The following is a 27,224-nucleotide window of genomic DNA, read 5'->3' as shown; positions in this document are numbered from 1 at the left end:
AGATGGGGGGCATCTGCATGGAGCCCTCCCGGGGGGTGGACCTTACACGGAGAGGAGAGATTATACAATTTCTTTATTCTTACTCAAAAGTGCTTTTGATGTTCTAGCATCTCCAGTTCTTTTCCGTCCAAAACCTGCTTTCAGATCATCTCCGTCACGCCAGTGTCCATGCCCAGGTTCCACCTTACTCAACGCTCTGAACAGTAGTGCCTAGTTTCTTACCCACCCACGTATGGATGTGTAAGGGGCTCTGTAGAGAGCGGCTGAGGATGGCTCCTGAGGTTGAAGCGCATGGAAGCTGTGCCGCTGACAATGCCGTTCTAATCAGCAGTTGCGTGTGTGAAAGGGGCCACCTAGTGAGGCCTCAGGGAGGAGGAAAGCAGGAAGGGGGCTCCGGGGGGGGGGGGGACAGGGCTGTGGGAGTTTAGGTTTCGGAATAACTGGTTTGCAACTCTAGCTTCTAAAAGCTCTGTGGCTCACAGTCCACTTCCTGTTGTTTAACACGGTGAGATCCCACAGTTGCCCCGAGCTTCGTTCTAACACAGCAAGATGCTGGAGCTGGGCTGGGGATGTGGCCTAGTGCCAGAGCGCTTGCCTTGTATACATGAAGCCCTGGGTTCGATTCCCCAGCACCACATATGCAGAAAATGGCCAGAGGTGGTGCTGTGGGTCAAGTGGCAGAGTGCTAGCCTTGAGCAAGAAGAAGCCAGGGACGGTGCTCAGGCCCTGAGTCCAAGGCCCAGGACTGGCAAAAAAAAAAAAAAGATGCTGGAGCAGTCGTGAAGCTTGCTCCTAGGTCGCTGGTTTCTAAAACGTGGGTTTTTAAAGTTCTGGTGGTTGAGAAACAAGTCAACAGGGAGACCGTGAACGCTGTAGCTCCTGTGGGTGGTCTCCTCACAGTCAGAGCTGCTGGGTGCCTTTCAGGATGAACGTGCTGCCGTCCTACACGAAGCAGGTGAGCGTCCCGGCCTGAGCCGCGCGGGCTCAGCACCTGCGCTCCGGAGCCGCGCGGGCTCTGCGGGCTCACCGCGGGGCCGGGGCTGCTGCTCACCCAGCAGAGTTCACCCCATTCCGGGGGCGCCGAGGGAGCTGGCGCTGGAACCGGGCTGGCCCGGTGTTGGCGGGGGAAGTCCTCCCTCGGCCCCCGGTTTCCGTGAAAAACCCCAGGTCCTTGAAAAGCACGTGGCGGCGCCTCGGGAGAGGCGGAGTCTGGCGTGGTGAGCGTGTCGGCCAGGGGTTTAGGAGAACGGCTTCCGGGAGGCCGAAAGAGACGCGTGCCCTGTTCCCGGCACGGGAAATGGGCGTCATGCGCTCCGCGCCCCGAGTGGCAGCTCTTCCCGCCCGGCCCCCACGCACGCGAGGGACCCCTCTCCCGTGGCCGGCCTCCAGGCCTCGCACACGCCTTAGCAGAGGCGCTGTCACTTAAAGAAGTGAACAGACCACATCCCCCCCTCCCCCGCCAGCCCCCGTCCTGTGACACGGGCCTCGGGGACACCCTGAGCTCCCCCCACCCCCACCCCGGCTTCTGGGAAGGCCGGGGACACCTGGTCTCGACCTCGGGGAGCCCCAGGGAGCCTCACCCTGAAATGCGGTCGCCAGCTTCTCTCTCCCGCTGAAGGCGGACACACCTGCCTCACGCAGAGCCGCCGCCGCCGTCCGTCCGTCTGTCTGTCCTCTGTCTCTCTCCTCAGCCCCCGTGGTGTCTGTCGGGGAAGGGTCCCCGCTCAGGAACCCACCAGCTCCGTGTCGCTCACTGTCAGAACTGGGATAGGGCGTGGTGACAGCTGCCCCTAGAGAGCCATGCGGTCGTGGTCACAAGGGGGGGGCTGGATGGGAGGGGGCGCCTGTGCGGGGGACCCGTCCCCCAAAGGCTTTTAGAAAGGCTTCCTGCAGGAGGGGGACGCAGCCCTCCCCGGGGTATTCCGTGCCTGCGAGACTCCTGGGTAGTTCAAGCCCAGTCCCTTGGGGCACGAAGATCTCTCCCCCGCCCCTCCGTGGCCCGCGGTGGGGCCCCCGCCGCTTCTACAGAACATTCTAGAGACCGCCGGGCTTTCGGCCAAGGGTCCGTCCTCCCGCCCCGCCGGGTCTGAGCCAGGGTCGGTGCGTGGACGCGTCTGCCCGGGTCTCCCGGGTCTTCTGAGTCCTGTTCTCGTCTCACGGGGACCCACCGAGGTGGGACCGGGCCACCCCGAGGGCCGCGGTTCACTGGCCCGCATCTGGGAAACCCTGGCTCCAAGGGCAGCCGGTGCCGAGGTGCGGGGGCCACGCCGGGGCGCCCCTTTGCGAGGCTGTAGAGGCGGGCGAGGTGGGGACCCGGCCTTGCATCAGGCAGCTTGAGAACACCGATGTCTTTGTAAACCGTGGGTGCAGATCTCATCCAAGGAATGTGTTTCTAATGACCGCAGGTGTAATTAGCGAGGCGAGCCAAACCCTCAACCACCCTTCCTAACAACGAAGCGAGGCCTCGGGCCACAGGAAGCCGGCTGGCACTCCCTCCCTCCCTTTCTGAGCAGGACTGCAGCCCGGGCGTGGCCGCCTGCCCCCTCTGGCGCTGGCCACTGAGGACCCTGTGGTATAAAGCCCCGGACTCACCCACCTGCTGGAGACCCGCGCGAGCCAAGCTTAACTTTCCAACGCAAACTGTGACGGGGTTGTAAGCCACTAGACGCCATCAGAATTTGGAGGCAGAGGGCTGGGAAGGTGGCCTAGTGGTAGAGAGCTCGCCTCCTATACACGAGGCCCTAGGTTCGATTCCCCAGCACCACATATACAGAAAACGGCCAGAAGTGGCGCTGTGGCTCAAGTGGCAGAGTGCTAGCCTTGAGCGGGAAGAAGCCAGGGACAGTGCTCAGGCCCTGAGTCCAAGACCCAGGACTGGCAAAAAAAAAGAAAAATATATTTAGTGCTCACAAAAAAAGTAATTCTCTGCCACAGAACGAGCAGAAAAATATCCCTCCCCCCTGGGTCTCCGAGGGCCTCCCCTCTCTCCCTCGAGGGCCTTCCGGGCTGGACGGAGCCTGGGGCTCTCCGTGCACGGCCGCCCTGGGCTGGATCCCACCGCTTTCCCTCCTCGTTCCTCACGCCGCCCGAGGCGTTCCTGGTCGCTCTGCCCCGCCGGCCCGCAGCCCTGCCTTGCAGCTCTGCCTGCGTGCGCGTGCCGCGGCGCCTGTGCCTGGCGTGTCGGTGGCACACGTGTGCTGGGCGAGGCTCCGTGCTCCACGCTCGGTGACCGGCAGTGAGGTTCCCTGCTCAGCCGTGGCTGGCCCGGGGCCTCGGTGGCTCTCTGGTGCCTGCTCCTCGTAGCGGGCCGGTGCTCTGCGTCCATCTCACGGCCGCGTATTTCCACTTGCGTTGCGTTTCTGTGGCGTTTGGTACCCGGGCCCCGTCTTTGTTCTTTAATGCTTCCTAATTGCTCTGAACCCCAAGGCCTCCGTAGCCAAGCCCGGGCGGGTTGGTCCCGGGGGGCGGAGCTGCTCACACTGGGGGTGAGAGCACACACTTGGGTGGGGTCTCGCCCTCCTATCTCCTCGCTGCACCCAGACGCCCACGGCAGGCTGGCAATCCCGGCTCGGGCGCCGGAAGCCGCCGCGGTGCAGCCCACGTGTTCGGAGGCTTGTCCTCGTTGGCCCAGCCCTGAGCTAACTTCACCCCGGATGGGAGTCTATTCTTCTTGCCTTGGCTGGTCCCCAGCCTCTGCCCTGATGCCCCCCCGCCCCGTCAGTGCCAGGTCCCCCCCTTCCTCACCCCAAAGCAGGAACCATTGCAAGAGAAAGGGCGGAGCCGATGCCCGGGCGGCGTCCTCCTGGTTGAGGAGGGGCCCTGTGGTCACGGAGGGCCGGCACACACCCCGGCCTTGGCGACGGCCAGGAGCCTCGGGAGCCCTGCTGGGCCCGCGGCCCTGGTCGCCAGCGTGCCGTGGTCGGTCTGCACTGGAGGGCGGAGGAGCCCGGTCACCTCCTCGCTCCCCGTGGCCACGGTGACGGGGTGCGAGCCGGCGCGCTCTTGGAGCTGAAGTACCAGGTCCTTGCACGCTTCCTCCTCCCGAGCTGCCTCCTGGGTCGTGCTTCCTGCAGCAGCCGGGAGTGGACCCGACTCAGGGCCTCACACGCAACCGGTCCGGCGGCTGCTCGCCCCACCCCGCGGCAGGTCCCAGCCTCCCCCCGCCCTGGCGTGGCATTCTCTGATTCAGAACCTCGGTGGCGTGCCTCGTCACGCGTGCCCGACACGTCCACGGTGCCGCTCCCTTCCCCCAGACGCCTCTGCGGCTGCCAACGCTGGAAGGGCACCAAGGTTTCCGTAGTGAGCAGAGGCGAGCCCTCGGGCCTGGGGACACCGCCCAAAGAGCCAGGCCCCGCTCTGCTGAACACGCAAGCGCAGTGGCGCGAGGATAGTTATGAACGTGGTTGTGCGCGGGTACGCTGCGTGTGAATGCAGGTGTGTGCGTGCGCGTGCAGATGTGTGCACGGACATGCACAGTGCATGTGTGTGCATGGCTGCACATTGTACGCTTATCCACCGGTGCCCGGGACTCTGACCGGGTGATATTTATGATGGAGTGTACATTTTCATCTCAGAGTTTAGTGGCAAGTGTAGAGAGAAGAGGTGGTTCCCTTTCCTTCTAGCTGTGCCGTCAAGTCTCGCGATGGTTTTACTTTGCTTTATTTTGTGCCAGTCCTGGGCCTTGGACTCAGGGCCTCAGCACCGTCCCTGGCTTCCTTTTGCTCAAGGCTAGCACTCTGCCACCTGAGCCACGGCGCCGCCTCCGGCCTTTTCTGCGTATGTGGTGCCGGGGAATGGAACCCAGGGCTGCACGCCAGGCAAGCACTCTACCACTGGGCCACACTCCCGGCCCTTGAGTATTTCAGTGTGACACACTTCTATATAAACTCCCGCCGCCCGGCAGGTGGTGGGCTGCCACCCCCTGCTCCCTGGTGCACCTCGGGGGGCCCCCCTCCCCCCCAGGCCTCTTCTCCCTCTTCTGTCACCCTCCGCTGGGCTGCCTTGCAGGGTGAGGGGAGGAGAAGCTCACGCGGACGCTGATTCCTGAGGAAGGATTGTGTCGCTGTGTTACAGAATGGTGAAGCAAGCAACAGAGGAGGGCCACAGAGGAAAGGACGCCGTGGAGAGCTGGCCCAGGCGGCCTCGGAGGACAGCGATGTGTTTGGTATGTGGCCTCTTGGGGGTGTGACGGTTTTGGAGTGTGGCGTGTTGGGGGTGTGGCGTGTTGGGGGTGTGGCATGTTGGGTGTGTCATGTAGACTTGTAATATGTGTGTCGGGCAGTGAGCACGCTTGCAGGGTGACAGCGTGGGTACCGCGCAGCCCCGAGCCCAGTGACCCCCGTGTCCCTGCTTGGCTGTCTCTGTGTGCGTTGGCTCGGGCGCCCCGCGCAACCCCGAGCCTGGTGAGCCCCGTGTCCCTGCTTGGCTGTCTCTGTGTGCGTTGGCTCGGGCGCCCCACAGCCCCGAGCCCGGTGAGCCCCGTGTCCCTGCTTGGCTGTCTCTGCGTTGGCTCGGGCGCCACACAACCCCGAGCCCGGTGAGCCCCGTGTCCCTGCTTGGCTGTCTCTGTGTGCGTTGGCTCGGGCGCCCCACAGCCCCGAGCCCGGTGAGCCCCGTGTCCCTGCTTGGCTGTCTCTGTGTTGGCTCGGGCACCCCACAGCCCCGAGCCCGGTGAGCCCCGTGTCCCTGCTTGGCTGTCTCTGTGTGCGTTGGCTCGGGCGCCCCACAGCCCCGAGCCCGGTGACCCCCGTGTCCCTGCTTGGCTGTCTCTGTGTGCGTTGGCTCGGGCGCCCCACAGCCCCGAGCCCGGTGAGCCCCGTGTCCCTGCTTGGCTGTCTCTGTGTGCGTTGGCTCGGGCGCCCCACAGCCCCGAGCCCGGTGAGCCCCGTGTCCCTGCTTGGCTGTCTCTGTGTGCGTTGGCTCGGGCGCCCCACAGCCCCGAGCCCGGTGACCCCCGTGTCCCTGCTTGGCTGTCTCTGTGTGCGTTGGCTCGGGCGCCCCACAGCCCCGAGCCCGGTGAGCCCCGTGTCCCTGCTTGGCTGTCTCTGTGTGCGTTGGCTCGGGCGCCCCACAGCCCCGAGCCCGGTGAGCCCCGTGTCCCTGCTTGGCTGTCTCTGTGTGCGTTGGCTCGGGCGCCCCACAGCCCCGAGCCCGGTGAGCCCCGTGTCCCTGCTTGGCTGTCTCTGTGTGCGTTGGCTCGGGCGCCCCACAGCCCCGAGCCCGGTGAGCCCCGTGTCCCTGCTTGGCTGTCTCTGTGTGCGTTGGCTCGGGCGCCCCACAGCCCCGAGCCCGGTGAGCCCCGTGCCCCTGCTTGGCTGTCTCTGCGTTGGCTCGGGCGCCCCACAGCCCCGAGCCCGGTGAGCCCCGTGTCCCTGCTTGGCTGTCTCTGTGTGCGTTGGCTCAGGCGCCCCACAGCCCCGAGCCCGGTGAGCCCCGTGTCCCTGCTTGGCTGTCTCTGTGTGCGTTGGCTCGGGCGCCCCACAGCCCCGAGCCCGGTGAGCCCCGTGTCCCTGCTTGGCTGTCTCTGTGTGCGTTGGCTCGGGCGCCCCACAACCCCGAGCCCGGTGAGCCCCGTGTCCCTGCTTGGCTGTCTCTGTGTGCGTTGGCTCGGGCGCCCCACAGCCCCGAGCCCGGTGAGCCCCGTGTCCCTGCTTGGCTGTCTCTGTGTGCGTTGGCTCGGGCGCCCCGCGCAGCCCCGAGCCCGGTGAGCCCCGTGTCCCTGCTTGGCTGTCTCTGTGTGCGTTGGCTCGGGCGCCCCACAGCCCCGAGCCCGGTGAGCCCCGTGTCCCTGCTTGGCTGTCTCTGTGTGCGTTGGCTCGGGCGCCCCACAGCCCCGAGCCCGGTGAGCCCCGTGTCCCTGCTTGGCTGTCTCTGTGTGCGTTGGCTCGGGCGCCCCACAGCCCCGAGCCCGGTGAGCCCCGTGCCCCTGCTTGGCTGTCTCTGTGTGCGTTGGCTCGGGCGCCCCACAGCCCCGAGCCCGGTGAGCCCCGTGCCCCTGCTTGGCTGTCTCTGCGTTGGCTCGGGCGCCCCACAGCCCCGAGCCCGGTGAGCCCCATGTCCCTGCCTGGCTGTCTCTGTGTGCGTTGGCTCAGGCGCCCCACAGCCCCGAGCCCGGTGAGCCCCGTGTCCCTGCTTGGCTGTCTCTGTGTGCGTTGGCTCGGGCGCCCCACAGCCCCGAGCCCGGTGAGCCCCGTGTCCCTGCTTGGCTGTCTCTGTGTGCGTTGGCTCGGGCGCCCCGCGCAGCCCCGAGCCCGGTGAGCCCCGTGTCCCTGCTTGGCTGTCTCTGTGTGCGTTGGCTCAGGCGCCCCACAGCCCCGAGCCCGGCTGTCTCCGAGCCCCACGCGCTTTCTCCTGCGGTCTTCCTCTCACCCCGCTCTTGGTGGGGGCATCAGCCGCACACCGTGGCCCCCGAGCGGCGAGCGTGCGGGGGGCCTGGCATGGGGGGCAGGGGGAGCGACTGCGTGCCGGCGGCGGCCGGTCCTCGTGGCACGTGGAATACACCTATGGCGTCCCGGTGCAGCAGGCTGATCTCCTCGCGGGGGACTCGCGGGCCCCCGGGGAGCGGGCCGCCCCCACCCCCCGCCGGGCCGCGCCCCAAGCCCGGCCGCCCGGGGCCTTCCACGCCACGTGTTTGCGGGAGACCCGCGGCCCGTCCGCCCCGCTGCTGTTCCGATCGCCGCTCTTTCCTCAGTCCGTCTTCTCCGTGGCTCCCCCTTCCGGGGCGAGCACACGTGACTCTGCCACGCGGCCGCGTCCCTGCCCCCCCTCCACCTCCTGGAAACGGCCCCTCCCACGCACAGCCAGACCAGGGGCCCCCTCGGGAAAATCCCACGGAGGGACCGCGCCCGCTCTCGGCCCTCCCTCGGTCTTCCTGTACTTTCCCTCCGACGGCAGGCAGCGCTGTGGTGGCACGGGGTGGGGGTGGGGCGATCGAGCGGCTCCCCAAGAGGAAGGAAGCAGGCGGGGCCGGGCAGCGTGTGCAAACCACACGCGTGTGCAAGCCGCAGGGAGCCGGGCTGCTTTGTGGAGCCACACAGCCCCGTCCCCTGCCCGCACGGAGCTGTGGAAGGCCAAGCCCAAGGAAGAGCCGTGTCCAGCCCTGCCCACGCTGGGGGGCCCCGCCCCGTGAGCAGCCGGCCAACCCCCCCCCCCAGGGCTAGCCAGGAGAGGGCGCCCCTGCGCTTCGGGAGCGAGCCACAGCGGCTTCTCCTTGGGCTGGAGGCTGAACGCACAGACACACACAGGTGTACAGCGCGTGCACACACACACACGCACACAACTCACACTCCCATGCGCGCGCACGCATACACAACGCAGTCCGACTGGACAGGTGGTCCAGGCCAGGACGGCCTAACCAAGTCTCCCCTCCTGCTATCATCCTCCATCTGTACCCCGGCCTGTGACTAGGGCCGGGGCAGGGCCCTGGGTGGGTGGGTGGGGGGAGGCTGTGGGGTAGAAGATGGACGCATTGCCTCCTCCCCTCTAGGGGTCACTGGAAAGCAGTCCTGGCTGCCTCCTTGGGGTAGTGCCCCCCCATCGTCTCTTCGAAGGTCACTCGGCAAGCTGTGTGGCCGTGGCCAGTGGGCTCTCACATGGCCGACTGGGTTTGCCAAGCCAGCGTGAGGCCTGCGGGGGGGGGGGGGGGTCAATCCCATGTCCCCCCGGGGGGGCAAACTGCCGTAAAGGTTATTTCTGAGAAGCGTCTGCGAGGAAGCCATCTTTCTGGGGTGTTACTTTAGTAGCAGATACACAGCTTGTAAGTCAACGTGGCTTCCCCCCAGAGGCCGGGCCACCCTGCCCCTGCCTCCACCCTCCTCGCCCTCACAGGGCCTGCAACCCTCCCGGTTGGGGATTCCGGGGGAGGGGCTCCCGGGCGGCAGGGACAGGCCCTCTCCTGTGCCGGTAGCACAGACGGAACGGCAGCCCAGGGCTGCTGTGCTCGCCCGGAGACCTGGGTGGCCACCACGCCCTCTCGACCAAGAACCCGAAGAGGGCCTTGGCTGACAGCCTGGGGCCTGGCCAAGGGCCCCCCACTCCCCCTCCGGTCCTGTGGTCTGGAGTGTCATGTGACCCTTGCCGGGGGCACTGAGAGGAGGAGGGGCACGGAGGGTGGGCACTGCCCCCTGTTGGGTTGCCTCACCCCAGTGACGGAATGCTAGTGTTGGCTTTAGTGATAGAATGCTAGTGTTGCTCTAGCTTTAGTGATGGAACGTCAGTCGTGTTCTGGCCCCAGTGATGGAATGCTAGTCGTGTTGGCTTCTGTTTTTTTTGTTTGTTTGTTTGTTTGTTTGTTTTTGTTTTTTGGCCAGTCCTGGGCCTTGGACTCGGGGCCTGAGAACTGTCCCTGGCTTCTTCCCGCTCAAGGCTAGCACTCTGCCACTTGAGCCACAGCGCCCCTTCTGGCCGTTTTCCATATATGTGGTGCTGAGGAATGGAACCGAGAGCTTCATGTGTAGGAGGCAAGCGCTCTTGCCACTAGGCCATCTTCCCAGCCCTCGTGTTGGCTTCTGAACTGCAGCTACAGAGCAGCACAGCACGGGGTGCATCTCCCCTGGGCCACAGCAGTAGCACGGGTGACAGGCCAAGCATGCGCAGCTCACAACAGCCGCACAAGCAGACACGAGCATGTGCATGCACACGCCGTGTCACATCTGCGATCGCTGTCTCACCCAAAGACCTGTCTGGGAAACTCCGAGGATGGCTTTTGTGCTTTGGAATGGGAAGCCATCTTCGCGCCAGCATGTTTACTGCAATGACTGTTGCGGGTAGTTGCTGACCCAGGCGGTCCGTCCTGCCCAGCGGGGCTGTCGTGGGTGGACACCAGCCTCCCCAGAGGCTGAGGACAAGCCCGGTGCCTCTGAGCCCTCCGGTGGCCCTGCGGCTGAGCAGAGCGTCCCCGCTCAGGTGGGGAGAGGTGGGCAGGTGGACCCTCACTGCCCCGCCACCCTCGACGGGCAAGAGGCCTGGCTCCCTCCACCCACGAGGCAGCACCTCCCCTCCGCTGGCATAACTGCAGGACAGTCCCCGGTGGCTTCTTTCCGGCTTCCCTGTTGCAGGAAACCACAAGTTTCCTGTGTTCAGACTCTGAACAGTTGTTCAGGGCGTCCCCAGCTTGAGTCTCGACCGCATTCCCCACACCTGTCTCTGCAGGGGAGAGCCCAGCACCCACGGGGACGCTGGCCGGAGGGAACGTGGGCATTGTGCCGGCGCTGGAAGCCCCCACCACGAGGACATCCCAGCGGTGGTCAGGACCCAGCGTGGCCAGGCCTGCCATGGCCGCCAACTTGCCTTAGTAGGCCTCAAGTTCCTCCCGTGTGTGGAACAGGCCCATGGGGGGGGGGGGGCAGTGCACAGACAGGAAGGGGTGCAGGGGCTCTGGGTCCCCCAATAGCTGCCTGGGCCTGAGGCACCCCCTGAGCACGGCCCTGCACCGAGCTGGCCTTAGGAGCCCAGCAGGCCACCAAGAGTCACTTAGGGTCAGCGGAGAGACAATAGGGCAGCCAGGCTCCAGAACAAAGGCGCACAGAGACCGCACAGTGGCACAAATAGCAGCTGCGATGGGCCTTGGCCGGTGGGAGAGCAGCGTGGCCCTGCCCAGGCCCGGGGTGCTCAGAGTTCCTCTGGGGGCCCCCCGGGGGGGCCTGTTGCCCTTGAGTGTGTCGGCCTGGGATCTGAGCCCCGTTCCGGAGCTCATCTCGTGTGGAGAGGGGTGGGGTTGGCGCCCCGGGGGTGGACAGGAAAGCGAGGTGTAGCCAGGCGGCCGGCCTGGGGGTTTGCTCCCCTCCCTCCCCCCCACCCCCCTCCTCGCACCGCGAGCTCCGGGGCCCGAGACTCTCCACGCCGTCGCCTCCATGTCCGTTCTCCTCGTCCTTTCCTCCCGGGAAGATGTCATCGCGGTGATCCCTGCCCGGCCTGGCCTGGCCCGGGCTGGAAGAGCCCAGAGCTGCGGCCACGGGAACGAGGGGGCTGATGTGTGGCCCCGGGGGCTCTGTGCAGCGTCCTGCCTCCCCCACCTCCCCACCACAGGACGCCCGGACCCTGAGCCCCACCCCACTCCCCCCAACCACACGACACCCGGACCCTGAGCCGCCCCCACCCCCCCACCACATGACGCCCGGACCCTGAGCCCCCCCCCATTCCAATGCCTGGACCCTGAGCCCCACCCCACTCCCCCAACCACACGACGCCCAGACCTTGAGCCCCCCCATCCAATGCCTGGACCCTGTGCCCCACCCCACTCCCCCAACCACTCGACGCCCAGACCTTGAGCCGCCCCACCCCCCACCGCACGACACCAGGACCCTGAACCCCCCATCCCCCACCACCACACCACACCCAGACCCTGAGGCCCCCCCCATCCAATGCCTGGACCCTGAGCCCCCCACCCCTGGAGGAGCCACACCCAGCGCTCCCGACACAGCCGGGGCCCGGGCTTGTCTGGCAGGTCACCACTTCCCTCTTGATGGTGTCTGTGGACGGCTGGGCCAGGCCAAGTGCAGAACTGCCTTCAGGATCGACATGCGGACCTCGGTTTATTACCCCGGAGGTGGGGGGGAGGCTCGCTAGCGGTGACCCTACCTCTCACCAGCGGTGAGAGCGACGGAATTGGGGTGCTGTGGGAGCCCAGAGGAGCCGCAGAACTCAAAGCACTGGGGTCCCGGGAACACCCAGGCGCCCTTGTAAAGTGTACCTACCTACCTACCCCCACTCCCACCCCCCAGCTGGTGACACGCTGGGTGGGCCTTCCTCGGCGGTTGCCGGGGAGTGTGCGGCTCGGCCTGCTTCAGGGCAAGGCACTCCTTGTGAGCAGAAAACTAAGCGATGGACTGGCCGGAGCCACGGCCTCCTCCGGGGCCGAGATGGGGCAGAGGGGCCACCTCGTGTTGCTAGTGACAACGGAAGATGAGTCCCTCCATTTGTGGCTCTCCTAGCTTCCTTCTCTCTGCACCCCCAAGAGGCACCCCTGAGGCGAGGATGGGCTTCAGTGGTGTGGGGGCCATGGTGAGGCTCGGGGAGCCCCCCTAACGTGTGTTGCTCTGTTGTAAGAGCACAGCCAGTCGCTGTGTCCCGTAGTTCCAGGGGTGCAGGGGGGCGGGTGCCCAGCAGTGAGCATGTGCAGGAAGCCGCCAATGGACCGAGGCCCTGCCCTGGAGGGGAAGGGGGGCGCTGCAGCCCCGAGGTGACCTCCCACCTTGAACTCGGAGGAGTTGGGGAAGAAGCAGAAAATGATGCTCGGCTTTTCTGCAAAGAAACGCAGAAAATAGCCGCGCCTTCTCCGCGCATGCTCGGCCAGGCCTCATTGTCCACCGCACAAAGCTTGCTTTCTTTCCAGTGCCGCGAAGGAAAATGTCCCCATTCTGCAAATATTTCTGGAGCAGTTCTTCCCGGCCGGCCCTGGGCTCGGCAGGGGGCGGCTACGGGGACGGCAGGCGGCCCAGCACGCGTGCGCGGGGAGCTGGTGCCCGTCTCCGGGGGCCTCTGTTGGTAAACCTGTGAAATGGAGCCCGTGCTCCCTGTGACAGGGCGACTCCATCAGACGCAGTGCAAGTAAAAGGCTCATCGCAAATTGTGTGTGTGTGTGCGTGCGTGTGTGTGTGTGTGCCAGAACTCAGAACCTGGGTACTTCCCTTAGCTTTAGCTTGTTTTGCTAAGAGCTAGTGCCCCACCACAGCTGGGGGGGGGGGGGTGGTGGGAGGTTGGGGAGGATGGAGATAAGAGTCTCAAGGACTTCCCAGCCCAGGCTGGCGTTGAACCTGGATCCTCAGATCTCATCTCCAGGAATCTGTAGTGAAAATCACAGGTGTGAGCTGCCTTTTAATAATAACCTTTTCTCTCCTCCTCCTGTTTCCACCCACCGCTTCCGTCAGGACTGACAGCCATTTCCTGTGACGGTGCTTCTGCTTCTGCAGGACTCAGTCATCATCAGATGCTGTGGGGCTGACTGCCCAAGGCTCGCTCAGAGAGAGGCCGAGGGGAGGGAGTGGAAACCGGGTCTTCTCCTGCCTGTGCCAGGGAGCTGTCAGGGGCAGGGGATAGGGGGCAGGGAGGGAGGGAGGGGGGAGGGAGCCAGGGAGCCCACACCCCACCTGCAGTGCTGTCGGCTGCACTGCTCAGCACTGCTCAGTAGCGACATTTCAGAAAGCTCTAAGAGTTTGTTTTTGGCTAATGAGTTTTGATAGCCCCGTGACGTCCTTGCGGGCTCTGTCTCTGCAGATGGAAAGTCTGATACCTGCACCAACGGTCCTCATAATTACTGATGCATAACAGGCATTGGACTTGAACATTAGCCATCTCCATAAGCCTGGCAGAATCCCCTTCCTCTACCTTTCCTCTTTTGAGTCCTGATTTATTTCCTGTTTGTTTGAAAAGTTGTATTTAAACAACAGCGCATTACAGGACAGACTTCCTTAATTGCTGTGTGTGTGTGTCTGTCTGTCTGTGTATGTGTGTGAGTGTACATGCGTACACACACCCCCAGGCCTGGGACTAGAACCCAGGGCCTTGGGGCTCAAGGCCCAGTGCTCCACCCCTTGACCACGGTCATTTCTCACATTCAGCGGCTTTGTTGTGATGTGGTTTGTGTGCCGTTGTAAGTGAATGGGTTTCTGAGTAGGCCGAGGGGTGCAGCTCTGATAATCCAATTTTAGGAGTTCGTGTCACCCCAGCAAGAATGAGCTTAGACCCACCGGCCTGCCCTCCTTGCTTCCACTGGTGCTGCCCTCCTTGCTTCCACCGGTGCTGCCCTCCTTGCCTCCACCAGCGCTGCCCACCTTGCTTGTACCAGTGCTACCCTCCTTGCTTCCCCCCCCCCCCCCGCCGCCCCGGGCCTCGATGACCCCGAGCACCCCTTCCGTGTCTGTGAATGCGCCTCAGGTGTTGCCACCCCAGGTCTGCTCTGCATGGTCAGTTCCGCTCCAGCAGCACAGGTCACTCCTCGTCCCTCGTCTCTGGACAGCACTGTCTCGTGTGACCCATCACACTTTGTCTCTCCAGTCCACGAGTGTGTGGAACGCAGAGGGGCTTCTGTGCCGGCTGCTGTGTGCCTCGCTGCTCTGGGGCAGCGGTCTCGCGTGGGCTCTGGTGAGTCTCTCAGGCCGACCCCCAGGGAGGCCACAGCGATCTTGTCTGTTCTTCTGCATGGGGCAGCCGTCTGTGTGTCTATGATGTCTGGGGATGTTTTACAACACCATTCCCTGGGGCTAGGAACGGGGCATAGCGGTAGAGAGCTTGCCTGGCATGCACGGAGCCCTGGGTTCGATTCCTTAGCACCACATAAACAGAAAAAGCCAGAAGTGGTGCTGTGGCTCAAGTGGCAGAGTGCTAGCCTTGAGCAAAAAAGAAGCCAGGGACAGTGCTCAGGCCCTGAGTTCAAGGCCTAGGACTAGCCAAAAGAAAAGCAAACAAAAAAACCTCCATTCCCCAAAGGCCCAAATCCCTGCTGATTGTTGATTGACTCAGTCTGTGATCGGAGGCCGTCAGGAAGCTGGAGAAGGGTTGCGTGATGTCTCCCGGGTTCAGATTTGCCTTCCTGCTACCCCATGTCCTGGACACAGCCAAGTCTGCACTGAAACAAAGCCTCTCCCTGCCAGCCTTCTAGAAGCTTCCCTGGGCCGGAAGCAAGCAGGGCAGCCCTTAGTAGAGAGAGATTTGCCATCTGCGGGGTGGGCACCGGTGCCCCCACCGGGCAGAACACACGGTTAGCCGTTGGTTCTTGTCCTGGGCTGCCCGTGTGCGGTAACGTCAGCCCCTCCGCTGTTACCGGGCGAGCGTTTTGTAAAGCACCCACGAAGGGTGGGTTTTGCAGGAGGTCGTTGTTTTGCCTTTGTTTTGGTGGTGCTGGGGTTGGATGTGAGGGGTTGGGACACGGTGGCCCCAGAGGGCTACACAGGACACCTGCCTTTGACGTCCACTTCAATATCCAGAGCCTCGTTCTCCGACACTGTACCAGCCGGGGCCCGAGCACCCTTCTGTCCCCTGTGCCCCACAGGGCGGGGGGAGGGGATCCTCCCTCAGTCCCTGTCGGCAGCACTGGGCCCCGGGACTCAGGCTCTCGGCCTGAGGCCGGGAAACGTGGAGCTGACAGAAAGGTGCCCGCGTCCTCATGGGCAACAGCGGCGTGTCCCGGCGGGGCGGGTGTGCACGGTCTCTGGGGAGGAGGGACCATGGGACACAAGCCATAGAATGGAGGTGTGCCTGCTACTGCTGCCAGCGGCCGGAGTCCATCGGACAAAGCCGGTGGCCACCCGGGTCCTGGCGGAGGGCAGAGCTGGTGCAGTGTGGGCACGGCCGAGTCCTCGGTGCCCGACGGCGTGGGCCTGGACGCCCAGCTCGCTGGACTCTGGGTGCTGTTGGAAAGTGTGTGGTGAATGACCCATCCATCAGGTGCCAACGGGACACACTGCACCCCATGGCGTCCTCACAGACAGCGAGGCCGTGCCACACAGCAGTCAGCCCCCGGGTGCCCTTCCCGCTGCTGCCGCCTTCGGGCGTGGATGTTTGCAGGGTCAGGCCAAGGGTTCCCCCGGCAGCAGGAGGCGCGGGGCTCCACAGGGGCAGCTCAGCCACCTGCCCGCCGCCAGGGCAGCCGGACCCCTGAGAAATATCCTGAGCTCAAGGGGGATTGCCACTCCACAATAAAAACCCAGAGTTCTCCAGAGAGAGCGGAGGGGGTCGGCCCCTCTCCAGCCTTGGAGAGCTGCAGGAATTATGTCCAGGGCCCAGGTGCGTTCGCGTGACGCTTAGGTTCATTCCTTGTAAAAACAAATCATCCATGTATTCGAGGTGGGTGCCGCAGGGGAGGAACGTGTCTTCTCGTAACGACTCTGGGTCTCCTCCCAGGGACGGTTTGTGGAGGGCCTGCCTCCCTGTCCACGGAAGGACTCGCTGCCAGTCCTTGGGTGCCCTTAGTTGGTCCATGTAAGTGGTATCTGATTATTTGATCACGATTGCCTCCCAACATTTAACAATGGAGAAAGAAAAAAGCAACTGTGCAAGTGAATACCCATCTGCAAAAGCCACGCACACGCAGAAGCAGCTGGACGCGTGGAAGGCGGGAGAAGCCATTGCCCGAGGCGGGTGTTTGTAAGGGGTATCTCAGAATGTCGTCTTTAATCCCATTAGCTCCGAATCTGGGCAAAACCATGTTTTAGCACCTGAGGAGATTGAAGAATTCCACAAAATTAGCCTTTGAACACGGGGTTTTAAGGCTACTTTTATGCCTCCCCCCTCCCGGGGGCGGGCTAGCTCCCCCTGGTACCGGGCCGGCCCCTCACCGCGCTGCCTCTTCCTCAAAGGCGCATTGTGTACGGTCCCTTGCTGCCTGGGCTGGACATTTGACACCATTGTCCCCAGGACGCTCAGCGGGAAGAACTGGGGGCAGATCTGTGGCTGCCCACCCCCCCCCCACCCCAGCACCAGGGGCTCGCTCGCCCGTCGAAAGCCCTCGAGGAAGAGCCCACTCAGAGGGTCTTAGTTGCTAACCGTTCTCAGCGGTCACCAAAGATAAAGCTGCCCTGACCGTTGAGCGGATGACGGACGAGGCTGCGTTTGGGGAACCGCAGCTGAGCTCGGGGGTCACGTTTTAGCCGGGAGGAGAGCCCCGGCCGCCACTAGGGAGACGGCAGGCTCTTGGCACAGGAGACCAAGAACGCGGGGGCCGGGCTCGTGTCTGTGGCTTCCTGTCCCTCTGTGGCTAGGGGCAGTGGTCTGCGTGTGCCTAGTGTGTGCACGCCTGTCTGTAGAGCAACAGCCGCCGGGCTGCGCGTGGGATCCCTTCCCCGCCTTCCGCGTGGGCTGAGCAGCCGCCACGCGCTGGGCCGTACCTGCCGAGCCTTCTCTCCCGCTGCACCGGTGCGGGGGGGGGGGGGGGCAGGGAGGCCCCGGCGAGCGAGTCCTGCTCCTGGAGATGCAGAGGCACCGGGGGCCCCGAGCCGTCCAGGCCCGGAATGCTCCGGCACACCCCTCCCCGTGACCCCGTCTCCGTGGTGGGAGGGTCCTGGGCCGAGCTATTTAGAGCGAATAAAAACTATATGTTCCGGGCACACAAAGGAGGCCTTGGTGCGGGGTGGGTGGGCTGGTAAGATCCGCCCGTGGAAATGCCGGGGAGAAATCGCCGCGGGCAGCCTGGCTGGCGGCCACGGGCCTCTCGTGGATGCGGAATTTCTGCCATAGCGAATCCGTGGGCCGCACCATGGGCCTTTGTGTTTCCCGTGCCCTCCCCGGTGACCTTGAGCAGTGTGCGGAGGACAGGAACATTCCACGAAGGGAGGGCCCTCGCCGGGCCCACTCTCCTGAATTCCAGGGCTCCTCCGTGGGGTGGGGCGTCTGGGGAGGGGTGGGCGGGAGGCCTGGGGCCCGCAGGTGCCCTGCAGCCCGGGCGTCTCGGGGGGGGGGGGGGAGTGGTGGGAGGAACTCAGGTTTTTTAAGAAGAGCCCCATGGTCTTTCAGCTTCACATTTACTCCGCCACGCGTGCCTGGGCGCGAGGTCCACCCCTCCATCCCTCCAAGTGTCCTTCTCCAGCTGGCGCGGCCGGGCTTCGTTGCCCTCGCGTGCCTTGCTCCTGGGTGCTCAGAGGCCCAGAGAACATCCAGACGTCGGGTGCAGTCCCCTCCCCCGCGCATGGCCTCCCCCGAGCCCGGCCTCCCCACGCCCGGCCTCCCCGCGCATGGCCTCCCGCCTAACTCCAGCCAGCCTGCTGAGTCTGCGGGCCTCAGGGACCTTGAGGGCCAGCAGTTGTGGCCTTTCCACCGCACAGCTGCTCAGCGTGGCACGGCCATGGCCCACGTGTGTCAGACTGTTGGCCTGGGGTTGGTCAAGGGGGACAGCCTTCCTCCAGGAAGTGGGCAGATTTCCTATCGACCCTTTTACAGCCGTATAGAGGGTGACCCTTGAAACGCCCATTGGTGAGGAGAACCTCAGACGTGGGAAAAGGCAGCAAAAGCCCAGCACATGTACAAAAGTAATCATCAAAAGGAAAGAAGAGGGGCTGGGGATATAGCCTAGTGGCAAGAGTGCCTGCCTCGGATACACGAGGCCCTAGGTTCGATTCCCCAGCACCACATATACAGAAAACGGCCAGAAGCGGCGCTGTGGCTCAAGTGGCAGAGTGCTAGCCTTGAGCGGGAAGAAGCCAGGGACAGTGCTCAGGCCCTGAGTCCAAGGCCCAGGACTGGCCAAAAAAAAAAAGGAAAGAAGAGCAGGCTGCGTCGCTCGGGAGCAATCGCAGAGGACAAAGCAGCCGTCGGTGGGCCCGACGGTGGCCTGTGGGGACAGTCCCCGGGGTTGCAACAGCCCACACCTGTGACTAGCAAATGACACCCACTGGTGCCACTTACAATCCAGCGGCATCCCGCAACCCCAGGAAATGTTGCTTAGCCTCTTCCCTTCTGCAAGCCAGGGTTTTGTCCACCTAAGTTTGCTGTGGTCCTTCTGGCAGCCACATTGAAGTGTCGTTTTGTGTGTGTGTGTGTGTGTGTGTGTGTGTGTGTGTGTGTGTGTGCGCGCGCGCGCGCACGCGTGCTGGAACTGGGGCTTGAACTCGGGACAAGGGTGCGGTCCCTTGAGCTTTTTCACTCAAAGATGGAGTGCTGTCACTTGAGTCACAGCTCCACCTCGGGCTGCTTGCTAGGGGATTGGAGATGAGAGTCTCACAGCCTTTCTCTCCTGCCTGGGCTGGCTTTGAGTTGTGGTCCTCGGATCTCAGTCTCCTAAGATTACAGCTGTGAGCCACCGGTGCTCTGCTGAAGTATATTGTTTAAGTATATGTTTTCCCATATTTGGAGAACTGAGTCACTAATTCCGCAAATATGGTAGGTGCCCATTCTGGGGAGATGAGATTTGCATGGGTCATCGTGTCCTAAATGCTCCATTCTAGAAACGTGTTCTCACTCGGGGGTCTGCACTGCTCTCCTTTCCGTCAAGGCGACCCTGGGGGGGTGCTTGTAACGGCTTGTCCCATCCCAGCCGCTGACCCCACGGATTCAGACTCCCTGCCGGTTGGGAAAAGCTACGTTGAGGGCACAAATACGTTCTCTGTGCCTCACGAATAGCTGCATTCAGGGATACAAAGCCCAACTGTTGTAGCAGTATTAGTATTCAGTTGCTCTTGTGTTTTGTTAATGCACGTAACGGTGTATAAGGGAGCCATTGTGTTCTTGCACATTTGCATCAATTTATACCAGCCACGGAACAGAAAGCACAGCCACGAACTCCGACCCGTCCGTTGCTGCTGCGGCCCATCGATCACCACCGCGTCCGTGTAAAAGCTGCAGCTTCGTACCAAGCTCAGGGGGTGTGGTGCGTTGGTGCGGGACACTGCGAGTGTCAGCCTTGTGTTCTCCGCCAGCCGTGGCCTTGCCCCCGTTCCACACGACCCCCCCGCCCCCCCCGCAGCTTTCCTCGCTCATCCTGACTGCGGCCTGCTGTCTCTCCCTCTGTAGGGCCAACTTGCTGCTTTCAGCGTTGACATGTTTCTGTGGTCCTGTGGGTGGAACGCAGGGCCTTGTGTGTGCGTGCTAGGCAAGCACCCCGCCTCTGCACCCCACACGCAGCCCCGTGGCCGTGGAACACACCCAGCCGCCGCCGCAAGCCCCGTCAGGAGCTGTGCGGAGCCCGGCGGCGCGGGCTCTGCTCTTTGCCGTGGCCTGGTGGCCGGGCAGCGCTTCCAGTGCCCGCGCGGGAGGGGTGGCTGTGCTTCGGCAATGCGATCTGGCCTGGGCTGTGCTCATCAGCCGCGCGTGGATCGCCCGGCCCGGCTCCCAGCTCGTGTGGGGCAGTTTCTCTACCCACGTGATGTTGATGGTTGAAATCCAATGTGTTAGCTTTGTACAGATTTTCACGTGGGGGGGGGGTATGTGTGTATGTATGTATATATGTGGTATGTGTGTATGTATGTATGTGGTGTGTGTGTATGTATGTATGTATGTGGTATGTGTGTATGTATGTGATGTGTGTATGTATGTATATGTGTGGTATGTGTGTATGTATGTATGTATGTGGTATGTGTGTATGTATGTGGTATGTGTGTATGTATGTGGTGTGTGTATGTATGTATGTATGTGGTATGTGTGTATGTATGTGGTGTATGTATGTATGTGGTATGTGTGTATATATGTGGTATGTGTGTATGTATGTATGTGGTATGTGTGTATGTATGTGGTGTGTGTATGTATGTATATATGTATATATGTGGTATGTGTGTATATATGTGGTATGTGTGTATGTATGTATGTATGTGGTGTGTGTATGTGTGTATGTATGTGGTATGTGTGTATGTATGTGGTGTGTGTATGTATGTATATATGTGGTATGTGTGTATGTATGTGGTGTGTGTGTGAGAGAGGGAGGGAGAGAGAGGAAACCGCCCACCCCGGCCCTCACAGGCAGCCCCTGTCCCCCAGAACTGGTGGCCCATCTTCCCCATGGCCCCTTGTCCTGAGCCCCCTGAGCTCAGACACGTCTAGAATCGTCCATTCACTTGAGTTAGTCAAGAAGCTCTGGGCCGTACCTGACATGCCGAGGAGCCTGGCCGGCGTCCCAGTCCCCCTGGCCGTTGGGACCGGAAGTTTCTCACGGGCACTGGCGTGGGGTGCCCCAGGTCGGTGGCTGTCGACGGCCCGAGGGCGTCATGGCAGGCCTGGGGCAGGCCCGGGCCTGTGCTGGGGCCGTGGACCGGGCGTGCAGAGCCCCCCCTCCTTCCAGCCTCTCCCCAGCAGGGCGGTCGTGTGGCCTGTGCCGGGCGCCCTCCTTCCCGTAGGGTCCGGAGTCTCCGTCCACGCCCCAAGAGCACGGCCAACAGGGACGCGCCCAGCGCCGGCATGGGCGCGCGCGGTGCCTCCGGAGGCCCGGAGAGCGAGGCCCGGCCCCGCCCGCACCCACCGGTCCCGGAGCCGGCGCGGTGAACGGAGGAGAGCGGCGGAAGCAGCGTCCGCTCAGCCCGCCGCCCCGGCCCTGCGGCCCACCCGCAAAGCTCCAGTTCTGCCCCGTGCTCCTCACGGAGCACACGGGGGGGGAGGGGGCTGTGACCCCGTGTCCCCGCCAGCCCGGCCCGCGCCGCGGCCTTCCTCGCCATCTGCTCAGTACGCGCCACGAACGCCACGGCCTGCGTGCAAAGCCCCAGCACCACTGTGCAACGGTGTGCCCCCCACGCCACCCGGGGTCCCCTTCCCTGTGGGCTCAGCCCAGTGGACCCCCTTTGCACCCAGGCCTCCAGAGCATCCTGCTCCCCCCGGCCCCCAGGCCCTCGCCGTCCAGCCTTGCCTTCTGAGGGCCTGCTGGCCACGGCCTGCTCTGTCTCCTTGTCACCGCCTCACGTGACAGCGTGTGGCACGTGGCCAATGATGACGCCCGAGGCTTAGGACGAGGGGAACCGAGGCTCAGCATGTCAGAAATGGTGAAGCCAGAGGTCTGGGGAAAGAACCGTGCCCACCGCAGCACCGGGAGCCTCCTGAGGGGATGCTGCTCCCCGGGACCTGCTGGCTCCTGGCTGTGTCACCCAGGTCTCTGCCCGGTGTCTCCGCGTCTCTGTGTCCCCCAGGTCTCTGCCCGGTGTCTCCGCGTCTCTGTGTCCCCCAGGTCTCTGCCCGGTGTCTCCGCGTCTCTGTGTCACCCAGGTCTCTGCCCGGTGTCTCCGCGTCTCTGTGTCCCCCAGGTCTCTGCCCGGTGTCTCCGCGTCTCTGTGTCCCCCAGGTCTCTGCCCGGTGTCTCCGCGTCTCTGTGTCACCCAGGTCTCTGCCCGGTGTCTCCGCGTCTCTGTGTCCCCCAGGTCTCTGCCCGGTGTCTCCGCGTCTCTGTGTCCCCCAGGTCTCTGCCCGGTGTCTCCGCGTCTCTGTGTCCCCCAGGTCTCTGCCCGGTGTCTCCGCGTCTCTGTGTCACCCAGGTCTCTGCCCGGTGTCTCCGCGTCTCTGTGTCCAGATTTCCCTGGCACACCAGACTCGGGCATTGGGTGCGTTCCCACCTGTCGCAGTACGAGCTCGTTCTCATGTGATCACATCTGCAAACAGCTCCTTTCCACATGTGTTCACACGCACAGGGAGAGAAGGAGGGCTAGGCATGTCATTTCCGGGTGCTAGCCAATTCAGAACACGTGTTTTCGTGCGTGGTTATGCCACTGGCGTGTACGCTTCATGAGAGGAAGCTAGAACTCTGGAACTCAAGCGGCGATGCCTGCATTTATTAAGCGATCACTGAGTAACAGGTGCATCTGCAGACAAGGGTTCATAGATAGACAGACGGATGGATAAATGGGGTGGGTGGATGGACGGATGGACGGAAGGCCGGATCGATGGATCGACGGCCATCTACGAGAAACGTGCTGTAGTCTGGGACAGAACGACAAGGTGGTGGTAGACACCATGAGACACCCCACCCGGACTCCAGATGTCCTAATGGTTCCCGCTCCTGGGGGAGCGGCCAGGTGGAAATGTCCTGAGCAGGCGACTCCCCCGGGAGAGGCCTCCGGGGACCTGCGAGCGGAAGCATGCAAGGCAGAAACGGCACGACCAGGTGGGAAGCTCCGTCTTCTGCCGAGACCTCTCTAGAGACCCCTTGTGTCACGTGAGCGTCCCTGGCACCTCTCTGGGCTCTGCAGGTCCCGGATGTCCCTCGGGGTCCCCACTGCCCCACAGTGAGCAGCTGGGGAGAGGGCACGTGACCCCCGGGGGTCCCCCTGGGGGTCCAGCCTGGACTCTCGGGGAAGCGGGCCGTGTGGACGGTGCAGGGTGCGGGTTCGCTCCCGTCACAGGCGGGCCGCGGTCCCGTGCGGCCCGGGGGGGCCGGCGCTTGCTCCGTGGAGGCGCCCGCCGGTCCCGGGGCCGGGATAAAGTGGCTTTGTGCTGCGCGCGGGCACAGGCCCGTATTCACACGTCCTTGTTGTTGCAGGCGAGGCAGATGGGGCCGGGAACAATGGGCCCTCGCTCGAGGACGCGGCGGTGACAGACTCCAAGCGCACAGCGGACCCGAAGAATGCCTGGCGGGGTGCCCGCCCGGCCGGCCCCGGGAGCCGCCCCCACTTGATCCGCCTCTTTTCCCGAGATGCCCCCGGGAGGGAGGACAACACCTTCAAAGACAGGCCCTCCAAGTCCGACGAGCTACACACCATCCGAGAGGACAGCGCCGTAGCTTCTGACGACCCAGACGCCATGGCCTCCCAGAAGAGACCCTCTCAGCGGCACGGATCCAAGTACCTGGCCTCCGCCAGCACCCTGGACCACGCCAGGCACGGCTTCCTCCCCCGGCACAGGGACACGGGCATCCTCGACTCCATCGGGCGCTTCTTTGGCGGTGACAGGGGCGCGCCCAAGCGGGGCTCCGGCAAGGTGAGCTCCGCCGAGTAGAGGCGCGGGGGGCTGGCCGGCGAGCGGGGCCCGACGGGCGGCCCCCGAGGTGGCCCCGCCGGAGCCCGCGCACCGCCCCGGGTGGCCCCCAGGGCTGCCGCCGGCTGCTGTGCTCGCTTCGCCTTCTCTCGCCTCCTCACCGGAGACCAGCGTGGGGCCGTCGGGACGCAAGGGTCCTCGCACCCCCGTCTCTCGGGGGTCCCGGGGCCTGGCGGCCTCGGGCCTCTGCATTGCCAGTTCTCTGTGCCCCCACCTGGGCGTCGGCCTCCGGTCCTTCCTGGGGGTCAGAGCTGCCCGTGCGAGGCTGCGGTGCCACAGTGACCCCACTGAGCACCCGAGGGACGGGGGACCGGCTCCTTCATGTACATTCGCCTCGAGGAAACTCGATTATTTGATGTGATTTTTTTTTTTTTGTCCAAGTGTTTCTGGGGAATGGGTGGCGGGATGAATGGCTGCCTTTGAATCTGGACTTGGATTCTCGTGTGGTTCCCATGATTGGAGTATAGAGTCTTGGAAAGCCCATGTTCTGCGGGTAAAGGTGTGAGCAGGAGCGGCGTCCTTGGGGGGCGCCTGGGGGGGTGCCGGCTTGCCAGGGGGCCGCACGGTGTCAGCCACTCCCACTGGCAGCCCGGCCGCTGTGTGTGAACTTGACCCCGCCGGGCGGCCGGGCGATGGGAGAGAGGGGAAGAGGTTTCAGCCCGGCCTGCGGGGACTGGGCGTCCGCACAGACCTGTCCGGCGGCAGCTGCTTGTGAGCCGCGCTCGTGGGGCGCAGCTCGGAGTGCGGTGGGCGGGGCCTCCCCCTCCCCCCGGGACGCCCCTCCCCGGGGCCCCTGGGAGCCGCGGGACCTTTCCGTAGCCCACACCAGCTCTCGGGGCGATGAGTGGCCGTGGATCGCCAGGCGCGATGGCGACTGTGGGCCCTCGGCACGCCTGGGGCTGCGCGGGGGGCGCGGGGAGACGCCCGGGAGACCCACCTGTGCCTCACACGGGGGAATCCTGCCGTCGGTGGGCTCCGTGACCCAGTGGGCTCCTCCGGTGCCTGCAGTTGCAGGCTCTGCCTTTCACTTGGTTGCTTGGTGGTGTTCTGTGCCCTGGAGTATCTGTTCTCTGGTTTCTAAAGCCAGTTTTCAGGAGGGGCGCCCCTTCGGGCACAGCTGTGAAGCCCCTGGGAAACAGGGCTCCCCACTCTCTCGCGAGGCGGGGCTGTTCGCTGAGCCCCCGGGTTGAAGCAGCCTCGCCAGGCTTCAAAGCTGGGTCTAAGCCGAAGCCCGCGGGAAGTGCTGCGTGCAGCACCGGGGCTCGGCTCTGAGCCCAGGCTCGGCCAGGGCGTCCCCCCTCCCCCCGCCCCCCGGCGCCGGGTGCCGCTCCTCACGGAGGCCCGCCGCCCTGGCACCAGGCCACTCCCGCCCTCAAACCCCAGCGGAGTGGCCCGAGCTCAGAAGCCCGCCCTCGGCACACAGGAAGGAGCTCCTGATTAGCAAGGATCTTGGAACAAAAGCTGTATGGGATTTTAAAAAATTGAAACAATTTGCAAGTATTTGGGGCTTATTTTGTTTGTTTTTTGCGGCCAGTCCTGGGGCTTGGACTCAGGGCCTGAGCACTGTCCCCGGCTTCTTTTTGCTCAAGGCTACCACTCTGCCACTTGAGCCACAGCGCCCCTTCTGGCTATTTTCTGCATATGTGGTGCTGAGGAATCGAACCCAGGGCTTCATGTGTATGAGGCAAGCACTCTTGCCACTAGGCCGTATCCCCAGCCCCCATATTTGGGGTTTTGACAAAAGAATTTGAGACATTCTTGTATACTACCAAATGTTTCAAGTACACAAAGGTGTTCACCGCCGTGAGGCAGAGCTCTGAGCATGGCCGTTCCAAGCCAGCCTGGACAAGAGAAATCCATAGACTCTTATTTCTAATAAACTACTCAGAAAAATCTGGAAGTGGTGCTGTGGCTCTGTGATAGAGCAGTAGAAAGTGCCCAGGACCTAAGTTCAAGTCTCAGGCCACCACCACCAACACCACCACCACCAACAACAAAGGGTTTTTAAATGGAAGCCTTGGTGCACTAAATAAACAAGTAAATACCCTTAGCATTTTTATATAAAGCCATAGAGCAGCTAGCTCGGGCCGGCAGGCAGCGCCTTGGGCAGGTTTGGGGGTCTGCAGCGGGGCAGGTCTGCTCCCTGTGCACTCTCTATTCTTAGACACTGGAGGTGCAGGTTGAGTGTGTTGCACGCTGAGTAACCTGGGCGTCTGGGTATTTGGAGAGGCACTGTAGATGCTGCTTCGTGATCCTTCCGGGAAGGGAGGCAGCCCCCCACCCCACCACCCCACCCCACCCCACCCCACCCCACCCCACCCACCGGCCCGGCTTGCAGACCAAGCACGCGTTAATGTGATCCTTCCTCAGAAGCTCATCCCAGACACAGGCATGGGGAGGTGTGTTACGGCAGGATGCAGCAAGACACTGAAAGACACACACGTGCGTGCACGCGCGCGCACACACACACACAGCCCCACAGATGGGCTGCTGTCCCCGCCGCGGAGGCCCCCGGGAATGCACCGACAACACCAGCCTTTGTGCGTCCGCACTGGCAGGTGACCTTCGAGGGAAGGGCACACCACATTCCCTGAGAAGGTGTGCTCTTGTGAGAGCCGCGGATGAAAAGCGCATTGACGGAGCCCCCTCTCCTTTGTTGTCGGGAAGAAAGGCTGCCTTGTTGCTGCGCAGGGCTGCTTTCCCCTCCCTCCCATTATCAGGCTTCACGGGAGGTGGGCCCGCCTTCGGGGCAAAGACTAGCACATTCCCACAGGGCCCCCCCCTTGCTGCCCCCCCTCTTCCGGGGCGGGCTCAGGCCTCCTCGGCAAAGCTCTGAAAGGAAGCTCTTATCTGAGGCAAACCGAGTCTGCCGGCGCGAGCAAGCTGAGCCCCGCGGACATGCCCGGTCCCGCTCGCGTGAGGGCACCGGCGGCTGGGTAGCTCTTCCCCGCCTGCCCTGTGGGGGGACCGAAAGCGAGGCCCCGTGCTCTCCGTCCTGCGGAGGCTCCTCTGTAACCCCCGTGTCCTCGGCGGTGTGGACAGCGTAGGCTACGAGCTGCGCGCGTCGTGATCCGTCTAACCCATTAACCACCTCGTTCCTCTCCTGTTAGGTCACGTTGCATTTTAATTTCTCCACCGTTCACATGCGATCCTCCTGTGTAACTGTGTCCCTCGGGAGTGTGACCTTCGGAGGGGTCCTGAAGGCGGTGGGCCCAGACCCTCGGGGTCCCGTGACAGAGCCCCCTGGGGAGATCGCCCGGTGCCCGCGCCGGTACCTTTTGAGATTGCTCATGGGGATTCCTTCGGGAAGATCCAGGCCCTGACGGGTCGCTGCCCGCCGCTACCTCTGTCCTTCCGTGACCGCGGCGGCTGCGGCCGCCTTCGCGGCTCCGAGGGCCACGCGGGCCGGAGTGGGGTGTTGGGGTGTCAGGGTGGCCCTGCCGCCCCCCCCCCCGTGTACGCGATGCCTTTGTAAACTGGGCTTGTACTGAAGGGCGACCGCCCTCCCGGGGCTCCGGGGCAACTTGACCTTGTTGTGGACTCCCGCCATGTGTACTTGCTCCTTCTGTGAACTCATTAAACCGTTGACCCCACGAGGGTGGTGGACTAACTGCTCCCGGGTGTTGTGCGTTTCTTCTTGGCGCCCCTGACTAACGAACGGCACCGCGCCCACGGACTTGCTCGGCCGCCTCAGTACCAGCAGGTAAGTCGGGGCACCGGGGCCGCTGCGGGCTCGGGGGTGCAGGCCCGGCCCCCCAGGCCTGCTTTTATCTGTGGAGACGCCATGCTCCGCCATCACCGCGGGCTGTTGGTCCGGTGTCTCGAAACCGTCCTGCAGGTCTCAGGGCCACAGG

General features: G+C 63.8%; 1 protein-coding gene across 1 annotated transcript in view; it reads left to right on the top strand.

Annotated features, from left to right (window-relative positions):
- LOC125364116 (myelin basic protein) overlaps positions 1-27,224 on the top strand; it is a 61,479-nt gene that overhangs the window by 14,863 nt on the left and 19,392 nt on the right. Inside the window, exons 3-4 of the mRNA XM_048363564.1 lie at positions 5,074-5,164; positions 22,877-23,313. Coding sequence (XP_048219521.1) covers positions 5,074-5,164; positions 22,877-23,313 — 528 coding nt within the window. The remainder of the gene's footprint in view (positions 1-5,073; positions 5,165-22,876; positions 23,314-27,224) is intronic.

Source organism: Perognathus longimembris, chromosome 15 (genome assembly GCF_023159225.1).
Source record: "Perognathus longimembris pacificus isolate PPM17 chromosome 15, ASM2315922v1, whole genome shotgun sequence".
NCBI lineage: Eukaryota > Metazoa > Chordata > Mammalia > Rodentia > Heteromyidae > Perognathus > Perognathus longimembris.
The sequence above is the reverse complement of the archived record's forward strand: the minus strand, read 5'-3'. Positions and strand labels throughout refer to the sequence as shown.